This window comes from Trichoplusia ni, chromosome 7 (assembly GCF_003590095.1).
Source record: "Trichoplusia ni isolate ovarian cell line Hi5 chromosome 7, tn1, whole genome shotgun sequence".
In the NCBI taxonomy this organism is placed as follows: domain Eukaryota; kingdom Metazoa; phylum Arthropoda; class Insecta; order Lepidoptera; family Noctuidae; genus Trichoplusia; species Trichoplusia ni.
Window position 1 is genome coordinate 12267777 of NC_039484.1, and position 14689 is coordinate 12282465.

Here is a 14689-nt window from a genome sequence, read left to right on the forward strand (position 1 = left end):
TCATACGTTAGAAGCCAGAATCACATCTTAACGAAGCTGCAAATTATAAACGGGGAAAACCTGTTTCATTTTTAATGATGCAGGTAGCTTGAATCAGGAAAGAATATAGGTTACGGTTTGTCCTTGAGTCGTATTTTGTTTTTAATTCATTGGGAAGAAATTGTGGTCTTATATTAACCACGCAAGTCCCTTTTAGGAATCCGACGCGGTAAGAACTGGATTCGCGTTGTCTCTTGACTAAACAGGTTTCATTTCACCAAAGGCTACATCGATATCGCTTTGAGAAAGTGTTCGGATAATGAAGGTTACTATAGATTGTATGAGAGGCAATTCACTTTTTCTCCTTGTTTAATTTCAGTGCTTATATTATGGGTACGAGTTTTTCTCATGTACGTAGTTAGTTTTTAAGACTTATTAAGCTTATGAAATGTAAGAAGTATGTTTATCAGAGGATTTGTTTCAGAGCTTAAGGATGGAAGTATACTTACCTAAGTAGGTACGTACGTTTCAGTTGTAAGTAAATTATTATGACATATTAAGCACTTTTACTGGCAAGTAAATGATAAATTACCTAAAAGTCTACCTATTAGGCACTTGTTAGGCACTTGTTTACTTTGAACGGTATTGTATCTCAAGGCCTAATGCCAGTCATTTACAGCCTTCAAGTAACAATTTCGAGCTTTTAAGAGACGAAGGTCACAATATTTGTACATAAACATCTAGTTCCGTTTAAAAAAACTGCGGGAGAAAAGTCATATAAAATACCAGCCTAGTTACGTCCCATTACAGGAGCAAGACTCTTTCCGGGTTAAGAATTGATCATACAAAACCTCGAAAAAAGCGTGTCAATATAGACACGCCTCGAAATAACACGGGAACGAAGACGAGTCTTGCAAAAAAAATAGCACTAGATGTGCGATTCCAAAGTCCAATGAAGTGTCGGGATAAAAATATCTTTAGTAGACGTACAAATTAAATCGCATAAAAAAGAGCATCAACACGTTTCTGTTCCCGAGAAAAGTTTACATAGCCACATATAGTGGACACACCCACAAACACCGAACATACTAGATCCGTTATAAACAAGAGCTGGGAGCCTACCACTGTATCTTGCACTAAGATTAACACATATGTAGAAGTAAGACAGAGCGATACATGACATATAGCAGCGTCTCTTTTCCACAACAGCGATAGTTTTACAATAAGATATAGTGGTAGGCGGGATGGTTGAAAATAGTTCGCGAAAGCGCAAAGTTCAATGGCCTGTGATACGGAATGTGTACAAGGCCGTTACTCTGTTACCTTCCTATAGCACAATAGGTAATACTGGACTAACTGGGCACACCTGAATTGAAAGGGCTTGAAGTTTATGACTATTCAAAATAATGCTTTATCCGTTTTCTGCGAATAATTAGACTTTATAAGTGCTCACTATACACCGATGAAAGAATAGATAGGCCAAATACCTATCTATTCTTTATTTCTATCTTTTATCTATTATTATTCTTATTAACCGTATATTAAAAAACAATTGACTACTTGTGATTAGATATTTATGTTGTCTAGCAAAGTTTGTTACGGATACAGACACAACGTCATTTCGCAGTCAACGCAGACGAAATCGATGTAACCTGATAATTATTCGGATGACGTACCGGGGTCCATTAAGATTCTAGTAATGTTCAACCCATAAAAAATGATATTTTTATACCGTTCTAAAAACACTAACTCCATTTATTTTGCTCTTTCTATACCTAACACCTGATGGAATATTATACGTCTAGAAATCAGTAGCATTTAGGTAGGTACTATTTTTTAATATTTGATATTATTTTCTATGGTCTTTGGAAACCAAGGCCACACGACTTTAATCAGCCACCAACGATGTATCCTTTATATAATTTGAACGTTAGTCGGTTATTTATTATTTTGTGCTTCCATTTTTGAATTTATTTATTTATTAGGTACACCAACAGCAATGCATACAGAGAAGATATAAAAGATACATGACAAAATTACATTACTAGTATGTATGCCTATTACAGGTATACACATCATTTATAACAACAACAATATTAGTAATTAGAAGAACGTTATTAGTATTTTTGTGCAAGTGTGAATTAGCTGTATCTTCAAAATGAAAAGTCATTTATATTGCATTTTTTTACCAGAAGGCGAAATTGACGATGGTTACTTTTTGAAAAATTATAATCAGCTAATATATAGCTACAGCTAAAATAAGCCACGCGTGAAATCTAGAATTCTTTATTATTTAGATGTTCTACAAGTTCTGATAAAGATTAAAAATATATATATTTGCCATTTAGCAAACCATTTAAATACGACCTCTTCGATACCACATTCGAATGCTAGTCTAATAATAGTAAACTGTTTTGTCGCGACGAATTTACATCTAATAGAAAAAAGTCAACTGGTTTTCAACAGACGTAGTATGTAGAAAATAAACTGATTTGCAAGTCAATAACAATAAACAAACTCATTAGAGTACGAGTATTGACGAGTTTCAAGATGTCTGCGATTGTGAAGGTCGAGTGGTTAAAAGCAAAGCTATCTATAAGATTGTATAGTTGTTGCTCCAAGTCTAATAGACATGGGAGATATAGGCATTGACTAGGTACCATAAGCCGAAATTTCTCATAGCACATGCAAGGTCCGCCTCTGGTCCCATAATTTCATAAACTTTATTTTACTACAGAGTTGTCCATTTGAATGTTTGTTTGTACCTAGTTTCCTACATATTGCAATAAAGCTGCAAATTTTAGTATTTTTGAGTGCTTTCTACAACCGATACTGGGTGACAAGGTAGATAGACTGTACTGCAGAATACCAAATGTAGATATTATGATACAATGCGCTACACTGACTTCTCGAAATAAAAATAAAAAAACATTAAAACATACATTTAATAAATCGATTAACAAATAATTGTAACAATATTGTATAACAATAGAATTAATATATTCTTATAAAAATAAGTTCAAATGCATAATTATATACGATTTGATTTTAAATAAACTACTTGAATTAATATCAATCGTGTATCTTCAAATGCTCGACAGAACAAACGTTATCAAACTGACAAAAAATATTGTCTTTGCCATAGTTAGACTTCACGTATAGACAAGGCCTTACCATGGAATTGATATAATAATTATTATTTGTATCTCTTTTCATGTGATAAGTTCATGAGAAGAGACTTGGACCTTTTAAAAGTCGTACACGGGGACACAGGTCCAACATGCAGAGGCCACGTTTATAGGTATTATATGTCAGTTTATTCAAAATTTAGCAAAATCGGTTTAGTCATTTTATGGTTGTAAATTGCATTTTCATCGGGTTTGAAGCTCCCCTAAAATTTCAGCCTGCTTATCGGGAAGTGCTTCAAAATTGAGTTGCAAAAATTCAACCGGAGCGACAAACAAACAAGAAAAGTGAATGTCTAAAAACGGGGTTGAAATTGATGGGGCATCTATCAGGAATCATCGACGACCGTTATATAAACTAATATTAGGTGTGAAATATAATATATAAGGCTATTGTAATAAATGACCTATTAACCTGCTTGGCCACGATTGTATAAGTGTAGCCTATATTCGACATTAGACCATCATAATTCAATTGAGTGAAACTTATAAACTTTAGTTTTATATGTATTTATATAAAATAATCTTCATTTTATGAAGACAATAACTATATGTAACAAGGTCAACATTTATACAGACTAGATATATGTAAGTATAATACAATAAGATATAAATGATTTATAAAAATATTTTCATCGAATTTATTTCGTATTTCAACGTTTGTATAATAAGATATTGTATATAAATACAAATATAAGAAATATTTTCATAAAAAATCTACTAAAAAGCATAATATTTGACATACAAATTAATAATAAAATTTATAACAATGTTAATAAATAACAGTCTAAAACCAAAAATTTAAACAAAAGAAGTCTTAACTTAGATTTATAACTAAATACCATCAAATAAACTGGTCAAAAACTAATATTGCATTGCATTGCGTTTTTTAATAATATCATATTATTATCTAATAATATTTTTGAGACAGTATTTTAAAATATTAGAAAAGTTTGATATGTAAGACTTAAGTTAAACTTGATACGGTACTCAAAATACGTAACGTATCAATCTAAAAATATTGTTTAACAATTAAGAGTAGCAGTTAAGTTAAAATGTATGTTTTCAAAAAACGATAACTAATTTAACTTAGGCAGAAATAAGCTGGAACAAGTCTACTTGGTAAACTAAATGTGTTTTTCGAAATCCTCAGAAATGGCTCACAGAACTGGCAACCATTTAAATGACGTACATAAATTGACGTTACATTCCTAATACAAGCATTCAACAACTTTCTCTTAATGACTACAAAAATTATTGTCTGTTAGCAATTTCCTGGAAATATACAATGGTATATACAAAATATAAAACATGCAGCATTAAATGCAAGTATCTACTTCTATCTACAGTTAGCTGACTTTAAATTACTGCCACCGAATGCAAAACTTATACTAACTAATCTTACTGTCTGGTAATACTTAAAAGCTACGATAAGGTAATTGGCTTATGCACTTTTATGAACAAGTGAGCAAAATCCATACTTCCAAATAATCTTGATCTTTACAACCAAATTAAGACAATGAAATTGCAATTATGTTAGCAATTTCTCGCGTTGAGAAAAATGTTTTGATTTAGAGTCTAACAAAGTGACATTATATGTTAATAATTATAGTGATTATAAACACTTGTGTCACGGTTGCCTCGCCCCTCCCTTGAGTGAGTTGACATACACGAATACTGACTTATCTATGAAATATGCTCTCATGATCATAAATGTATCTACAGTTGCATAAACCAACACCAAAACAATAATCAAGTCATATATACAACGATGTAACTAACAATACATTTCTTTTAAATTCTTTCTCAAAATCTTACCCGCTGCGCTTTTCGGGATTTCCTTTACAAACTGTACTTCTTTGATCTTCTTGAAGACTGCTACTTTACTGTTGACGTAGTCTAGTATTTCGTCGTCCTTCAACGTTTGTCCTTGCTGAGTGACCACGAAGGCTTTAGGCAGCTCTCCTGATATTTCATCAGGGATGCCTAGGACGGCACAGTCTAGAACTTTCGGATGGGTTCGTAGTACCATTTCTAGTTCCGCTGGGGGGACTTGGAAACCTTTCACCTGGAAATCGCATTTTAACAATTATATTCTAAAGAGTTGGGACAAATAATGAAGCTGAAGGAAATCAATGTGAAAGTTGAAATAAAAACCGATCACCTAATCTCAGTAATAGGGTTCCCTTTTACCCTTTGAGTGCGAAACCATATACACACTTAGCCAGGAGCAGTCCGTGTGTGTATTCGTATCCAAATTCGAACGATGGCAAAAACCAGCATTTTCGAGTAACATTTTTTTTAGTGGCATTGATGATTTGATACTTAAAACGTTTTTTTTTTTAGGATAAACATAAAAATATATGACCAGAATATTTACGTCCCAATGTAAGTTGCTGGTCACAGAGCCCCCATACAGGGAAGGCTTGAGTGTTGATCACCACGCTAGCTCACTGCGGGTTGGCGATTTCAGATTTGAATATTTGGAATCGAGCTTTCCTCACGACGTTTTCCTATATCGTGAATTTTTATCTCTAAAAAGTTACATTGCTTTGTTATCTAACCTGCACATAGTGCATAAAAATCTATACATCTGCCATAAGGCTACCCGGATACTTTCGATATTACGGCATACTTTAGGTTTCATGGACCTCTCCTTACCTTGATAAGTTCCTTGAGCCTATCAGTAACATATAAATACTTCTTGTCATCATATCGCCCTATATCACCGGTCTTGTACCATCCATCTTCAGTCATAACCTCTTTGGTAGCTTCCTCGTTTTCATAGTAGCCATTCATGACGTTTGGTCCACGGTACCAGATTTCACCCTCCTGATAAATAAGTTTTTGGTTAATTTTAGAACTGATGTCACTTAGAAACGTTTTAAGAATCTTTTATAAGGAAAAAACAGGATTGTTTGTCCATAAGCCAGCTACAAGTTTGCTTTAAGACTAATCTTTCTACAGGAAAAGGTCTTTTTTCTATTACTTATGCATGAGGTCACGTTTATATGTATATTTATTGTTGATCCTTGCAAAACACTACTGGACTACTTGTCAATAAAAGACTTCATAATATTGTTTAGTGGGTTATTAAGATGACAAAATATTCTTTCTTCATTTGGTTAACACATAACTACTGAGATAAAGTGTTTTTTGTAGTGAAGAAGTGGGGAGCTTTATTATGTCCCACACCTCCTGACCTAAGTATTTTTAGAAGATATCTCTATAGCTACATTCGATAAAAGCTTCTCGTACCTGACCAGGCCCCAAAGCCTCTTGTGTCTGTAGGTCAGCAATCTTCACTTTGCTGCTAGGGAACACATGGCCGACTGACGCATGATTGTGATCGTCGTTCCTGCCAACAGATATTCCCCCGTTTGTCTCCGTAAGTCCATAGCCTTGACGGAAGTTAATTGCTTTCTGGAAACAATATTTTGAGAGTGTGTTAATGTGGTATTTTTTTTGGTACGGGTAATTTTATTTTGAAGCTTGATATTAAGCTGTCTAAACGAAAAAGGAACTTAAAACTTTCGGATCTATTCATTGAGTTAAAACATTATAGATTCATCATCACCCAAGCCAGCCAGCCATTTTCCCAGCTATGTTGTTCCCTTCCAGTGTAACCGCATGCAGCAAAGTCTGAGTGTTTCATTTGAAATTGCCTCTCTGACCTGTCCAACCCAGTTACTTGGGCAACTCGATACCCTTTACTAAGTCTGTTTGCCAGACTTTTCTAGCTTTTAAATACCCGTAAAGTCAGTCAAAGATCTACTAACAGCTGGGACCCATAATTTAACGTTTTATGCGAAACAAGTAGGAACTAGAATAACATGAATAGTCACTCATCTTTGGAACGAACGTATTAAGCGAAGCTTAACCTGAGATCGACCAACTTGTGCGAAACAAAACCTTTAATTCTAATACATGAACATACATACCAACCACTTATTTAAATAATTTTATTGTAGATCCTATTCAGTAACTAATCCAGTACCTTGACAGTGGATTATATTCCGGTAAAGGTTAACGCTGATTAAAATAAGAAATAGAATTGAGTAATTGTAATGACAACGCATTCATTATCAACTAATCGTGGGTTAATACAATTATCAAGTACAAAAGTGATAAATATCTGTTGACAATGGTTTAGTATCTGAATAAAATGGCATTATATTCGTTATCAATCAATAACCTTATCCTTATCATAACCCCTGGTTGTATAGATGAGTGGAGGTGTTATTCTTACAATATATCAATCGTGATAGAAATGTTTGAAATAATTGTACTTCAAGTTTTGAGATCTGGCGACTGTTTGCAGTCATTCAATACATAGAATTAGATTGTAGCCGTATGTCCATCTATACTCAATATTAAGTTGTTTGTTGCACGCCTCAAACGATCTGAATACTACTTTATTTTAAAGATTTATTTCTTTACCGTTTTATTTAATGTAAGTTATGATAAACAACGTTTTGAGTCCTTTGTCTCTAACAACTAATCTATATCTATTAGTATGAAAGGAATAAATAAGACTCAATATGTTCTGTTACATTTCGTATTTCTACAGTTTCAGGCGAGAGTCCTAGTAGAAAATTATATGAGACCAGATCCAACCAACTCAAGAAATTATGAAAGAGAGACGACGAGAGACGACCAGTATACTGACTGGCTTCCAAGCTGACTCATATAATTTTAAATATCTACAATAATTTAATTCATCTAAATAGTCTACGATATTTGCAGACACTACATTGCAGTGCGTTTGCTTTATATCTTGTAACAACATAAAGTAAAGAGTAGATGCAAATATTTGATAAAACCGCATAAATAGTACCTGCATGATCATTTATAAATATAGTACATAGTCGGATGGAAACTTTTACAGTCGAAACGCAACATACATAGAATTCTGACAAAACAAGATCTTAATCCTCAAGAGATATACATGTCTGTTTAGTAAGATAGCAATTTATCAATTACAACCAGTTAAGAAGACAATACTTTAATCGTTCCGGTCAAACGAGTCATTAGGTTGACGAACCTGACGTCCAAAAGTAATAAAATAATGCTTTCTAATTTAAATATACAACAATCATTCATTAAAATTTCATTACGTAATTATTAACATATATAAATGCAATAATAACTTATAGTAATTTGTTTATCAGTTAGATTTAAAATAGGTCACATTTGTAGATAATTTAGTCAGAGTCTAAATATGAAATACAATTACTAAACTTGAATGAATAAAAATAAACAAATGAATTATTTTAACTTTAGGACTAATCAGACTACACGGATAGCCGAGCGGTATAACAACACGCCAAACCCACTATGCGCGACTTGTCGTGAGTTCGATTCCCGCGTAAGACAGTATGTTCCACAAATTATATGTTGTATGATAAATACTTGTTTGAATAATTTTCTTAGAGTGAGAGTCGTTGTTTAAGATTTGTCAGCCTTGGTTGACACGCCGCTCTAGCTGTAAATTATTTTCAAAACCCCGTCTTGTTTTCGTTGATTCGGGCTTCTATACTATCTACAAGGTACTATCATTTGATCGAGTATATTATAATGATAATGCATTTTACGATCCGTCGATCATAAAGATAACTATATGATACTGATGATTGCAATATTATATTGAATCGGGTAATTTTAAGAGCAATTACAAAAATGACTCTAGAAAAATGTAGTTAGTAATTACGACTTTACTTTACGTTTAACGCAAAGGAGTTTAGAAACCTATTTACATGTATTCGATGTCAAAAAGACAGGGCCCCAATTCCGCTATTAACTATGGCCGATGAATGTATAGCAACAGGATTTAATTTGACACTTTTCCTATTTTCCTAAGCATTGTGCCAATACAGTAATTGTATATTCATTGCATTGACCGAAACTGTTCCGCCCCTGAATTTCCCATAATTGCAATTATTTCTAAGGTCATTGTTAGTAGCGGAATTGGGGTCCAGGTATGAAACGCGACAGACCCTTGAAGTCTAAAACAAACAGGGCTAGTAAAATTATTTGTAGAGTAAAGACAAAGAGCAAAACGTAAACAAAACGCTCATATCAACTGAAGTACTTATTACATAGGTATTAACAGTCAAACAAACTGCCGTAGCTCATAATATTGGTATTTCTTTCAAAACAAAAAAAAATAATCTCTTAAAAACATTTAATCGTTACATGAAGGGTCACGTCTTAATGGAGTTTGGACTTCGATCGAAAATCAGATATTTAATTTAATCTGTGTATTATTTGTTCACTCAAAGACTTATTTAAAACGTAATCTATTGTTTCGAAATCAAAGTCCAAAATGACTTTTGAAAAACATTACGGATTATTGATGATTAGTAAGAATGTAAATAGACAGTTATCATAGTATAGGTAGGTTAAACATATAAATATAATAGTACTAAAATTTACAAAGACCGGCTGTTCATAAACGGGCCAATGATGACCTTAAACCAAGGATATCATTACTTGTAAATCACAAATATTTTTGCCAAAGCCATGTTTGCTTTCATATAATGTAAGAATCAGTCTGTCAATCCACTAATAACCACATTGAAGCACGGATAACCAAGTGGTTGAGGTCACCAGGCCAAACCCAATCATCGTGTCGCGGGCTCGATCCCCGCGCAGGACAAGCATTTGTGTGATCCACGAATACATTAGAGTTTAAAAAAAAACATTTGCTTACATTTTTAGCGACGATGGCTTCAGCATCCTGAGCGGAAATTGGAGCCGCGCCACTGATGATCCCGTACACTGACTCCAAGTGCTTAGGCGTAACCGCTGGGTGCTTTCCAAGGAATACCACTGTAAAAATTCAGGAGATTTACCTTAGTAGTCATAGAGAAAGAATATAAAACGTATGAATAAGGTTTTAAGGCTTGTCTGCTAAGTCAGGTGACAATTTATTAGTCATTTAATAGCCGCAAATAAATTCTTGCTTTATCGCTATTCTCTCAGAAGCACAGCTAAGTTATATCCTCGTAAAATGATTATAATATTGCACTATTTTACAGTATTATTGCCGCTTTTCGACATGGTAATTAGTGGCCTATGCGTTTACATAAGTTGTCAGCTACTTCCAAAAATAATTTTATCAAGATCACCACCTGTTTAAGCGGTAAGAAGTAACAAATATAATGACAAATAAAAACGATCAAAATTCTTCGCCTATCGCAGTAAAATCATTTACAATCTTACCCATAGGAGGTACCAAGAACAACACTTCAGCCTTGTGTTGTACGAGAGTCTTGAGAAACAGCTCTGGCTTGAAGTATGGCAACGTGACCATCTTAGCTCCCTGCGTCATTTGACTTAACATGAGCGAGTTAAAACCGAAGATGTGGAAGAATGGTAGGATAGCTGGCAACACCGCCTGGTTTGTTGCTAGGATAAAAAAAAAACGTTTTATGGCCGGTGATATTAAATGGTTATATATTATTTTTTTATCTAATCAGAATTGCAAAAGAACCATTTTGAATCGTCCAAGAAAGGGTGCAGTGTGGATTTACCACAATAAATGTTGGATACCCCAGGCGATGGATATTAGAAATTCTGATCATATTCTAGGACCTGTATAAAATATTTATTCAGCTCTCAGAAAATCTTTTCACTCTATGGTTAATTTTCACGGAGATTTTTGATTATTTCTTTTTCAGAATACGTACCAGATTCTAAGAAGTACCGAACAAAACGTGTATAGACTTACCAGTAGTCTCCTTACAGACAACAATCTCCGGATCAATAATTTGCTGATTCATGGCTAATACACTCGCATGGGTGAGCGCCACAGCCTTAGGAAACCCTGTAGTTCCACTGGAAAACGGCAAAATTGCCAGATCTTTAGGACCCCTTCGCACAGCCTTCAAACAGTCCGTATCCAGGTTAAAGTCTTCTGCAAACTCGGCAAATCGTATTGTGCCTTCAGGGAGTCCTTCATTTTCTACGAGAACTATTGGTATGTCCATCTGAAGCTCGCTTAATGCTTGTTTAATGTTCGCATACGAAATATTTGATGCAACAACAGCTTTGCATTTAATTAGCTGTATTTGGCGTTTCAGTTCGTCTGAAATAGATTTTATGTTAAATGAGTATTGTATTGTGACGACAAGGTCTTGGGAAGATTATGAGTATGATTTACAAAAATATAATAAATTAATCAAATGTATTTAATATAATTTATGTAAGCAGCGAAATAAACAATGCGCTTTCAGACAATTAGCTACAAATTATGGTCGAATGAATTATGTATAAAATTTAAATGACGTCAACTTTACATAAATGGATGTAAACGATTTATATTTTAATAATAATGATTAAGCATTTTGTTTTTGTGATTGTTTTTGATATTAATGCCCTGATTGATGTCACCCACCATGCCTAGTGTCGCAGGGAACCAAATACCTACACAGGATCTCAGGATCTCGACACTCTGGTCTCTTGCCCTCATAGCCTAATGGGTCAGCAATCCGACACGACCGAATAGATATCGAGCGTAGGACCTAAATTAATACCTGCCTTCCAAAACACAAAATCTGTGATACGAGAAACGCACGAACAAATATTCGAAAAGAGATAGATAGAAAGATCATATTCATCAACTCAAAACTGTTGACTGGACGTCTTGGAGTGTGGCGATTACTACAGCTGCTGACAGTTTAGGCACTTACCTACTGTATAAACAGGATTCATCATACTAGCCACACAGCCAGCCTGCAGTACTCCCAATATCGTGCAAGCATACTCCGGGATATTAGGCAGGATTATGGCAACCTTATCATCATTTTGCAATTTCAGCTTCGATCGTAGAGACGCAGCAAATGCTATGGACATCCTATGAGTTTGAGCGTACGTATAACCGCGGCCTGTTACTGCACATACCTAAAACAGGTTTTATCCTTATGATTATTTGCCTTAAATAATAGCAAATTTGATATGGGTACATGAATTTTGACAAAAACAACTTAGTCAATTTAATGCTAACGAATTTTAGCAAGTATATTTACATCCGAAAATTCATTTTCCTTATTTTTTTGGTTGCGGTCACTAAAAATACTTTTATGGAACCTCCCTACCAGTATTTTACAAGCAAGATCTCTTATCTATATATTTATTTTTGAGATATTTATAAATTGTTGTGTGTAGGTACTAAGTATTATTGAATTTAATTCCGACCATCCAATTTACATACACTAATAGCAAGGCTTTTTGCCAGAGCGAAAACAATCCCTAAACGGGTTGGGCGGTAGCCCTGAGGCGTTTGTGCAACAATCTGACATATCTTCAGCAAGGGCTAAAGTTAGTTAACTAAGTTATGAAAACAAAAAAAAAATACTTTTCCCTAGACATGGGACCACAAGGAACGAACTAGGATGGGAAGAATGTGTTATTTACAAGATTATTGAAATTTGAATGTTTTTTAAGCACAGCATGAACAGGACATGTTGATGTACTGATTTAAGATTAGAACGAAATTTAAAACGGCTGCTTAAACAGAGCGTGAGGAATTGCGTGCATTAACATTGCTAACTTTAACAAATATAATGGAAAACAGAAAGAAAAAGAAGATAAAATAAGTATTCTACTTCTTTATAGTGATCTAATATTTTGGCCTTGAACTGTTTACATATTTAGTCTATTTATCACAATTTTTATCCCATGTCATTAACTGATAGGACTATCAAATCAGGATGCTAATCTCACTAAACCAAATTGTTTTCAGTAAGTACCTTGGAAACCTGATTACTTTATTATAGACAAAAAGATAAGTGTGCAAATAAAGAACCGCTCAACCAAACAGAACTATGATTAGCTCATCACATTATTGCATATTATATTATTTGCACCTTCATTTAACATTCTGTTCGAAAATTCTGTTACTGAGTGTTACTATAAAATAAAGTGGATATGTATAGCTATTCATAGGTAGAAAAAAAATATATTTCAATAAACAATTTAGAAGAGTTGGTAAGTAAACAAATAAATTTAATTTTATCTTTAATATTACAAACTGGCTATGATAATTAGTGGTATTAGGTTAAACACAAAATATATTATTACCTTATTATAATAGCTTTAGCTTAAGCTATTAATAATGAATTTAAAGACACAGATAGCACGCAGATATAAGTATATGATACTTTTCAGTGGTTATGAATCTTATCATAAAATAAGCATTTGAATAAAGAAGGACATCTCAACCGGAACCACTATGCATAATATAGCAAAAGAAATGTATCTTACCGTAGCAGTCTTGTCAGGCCATCTCTCTAGATTCTGCCACACAAAGTCATTCACAGTATTTGTAGTAGGTGGTAGGTCCTTGAACACAGAGGTCAGAATATTTTTTTCAGAGCCCGCCAAACTCTTTTGTCGGACAGCCACAGACAAGAATCCATTTTTGTTTTTCTTCAATACTTTTAGCACATTACTCCGAACTGCACTGGACATGGTTTACGTTGTATATTCTGAAACATATAATATTTTAATGGCCTGTAAACAGAAGCTGTGAAACAATAAAATTTTAATGATACTTAATGTTATGCTATTTTTTACGCTGCTATAAATAAAAACAGATTTAAAAAATACAGACTTAATATATTTTTCTACAGAACACTGATTAAATTACTACACTGATTAACTTAAATTTTGGCTAGCCATTGAGAAAAATATTTGAGATCGCCGAGTAGCGATAACACCGCCAATTTGTACATTTTACATGTTATTTTACTGTATCAAATGTTTTCTTTGATGTGCAATAAAGTAGATTTGTATTGTATTGTATTGTTATTCAGGCACAAGGATGAAAGTTGATTATTTAAATTTAAAATTGACCTGCTTGTATTAACTGTGCCGCGGTATAATATATATGACACAGATTTAACATAACCTTCTAAATGATCTTAGAAATATTTAAGTTTCATCTATCTTATCAGTACCGACTTGAATTGGGTCGAATAAATTATATTAATTAATAAAAAGCAGCTATGTAATTCCTCCTTTTAATACATAACTTTACCTTTGTAGTTTATAAACAATCGACTGTCGGCGGCAGTAGGTACACGAAAATATAGTTCAAAAATATCTTTTTAAGAAGCTAAGACACCTCCCGTCACCGCACGTCCGTACATGAATTATTTAATTCGTTGATTGAAAACTCCGTTCTTTAAATTAATCTTCATGTCCTTGGACTTTGAAACAACGACTAGACATCAAGTTTGTGGCTTTCACTTTGTTTTCATATATGAATAGGTGAAACGATTTCAAAGTTAGTAAACAAAAACTATTATGGCGCTAGTATCTACGCAAATCTTGTGAGATGGAAAGAGAGGTCATATTGATACTAATGTTCTAGTTTACTTACTTCATTTGACAAAAGAACGTCATAAACAGCTGGTCACCGTTTCGTTTCACGTAAAAAAATTTCGGTGTGCTATTTTGCAGTAAAAACATACTAAATTAGTTCCATCAAATGAAATTAAAAGCTGAATTGGACATGGTTA

General features: G+C 33.6%; 1 protein-coding gene across 1 annotated transcript; it reads right to left on the minus strand.

The window, feature by feature from the left end:
• Positions 1 to 4541: 4541 nt before the first annotated feature.
• On the minus strand, positions 4542 to 14584 carry LOC113495823 (4-coumarate--CoA ligase 1-like). The gene is made up of 9 exons (XM_026874788.1): positions 14206 to 14584; positions 13431 to 13654; positions 11858 to 12068; positions 10897 to 11253; positions 10389 to 10574; positions 9877 to 9995; positions 6423 to 6587; positions 5826 to 5996; positions 4542 to 5232 (listed from the first exon to the last, which is right to left on the minus strand). Exons 2-9 carry the CDS (start codon positions 13635 to 13637, stop codon positions 4942 to 4944), a joined length of 1707 nt encoding a protein of 568 aa, XP_026730589.1. The 5' UTR covers positions 13638 to 13654; positions 14206 to 14584; the 3' UTR covers positions 4542 to 4941.
• Between the last annotated feature and the right edge of the window lie 105 nt (positions 14585 to 14689).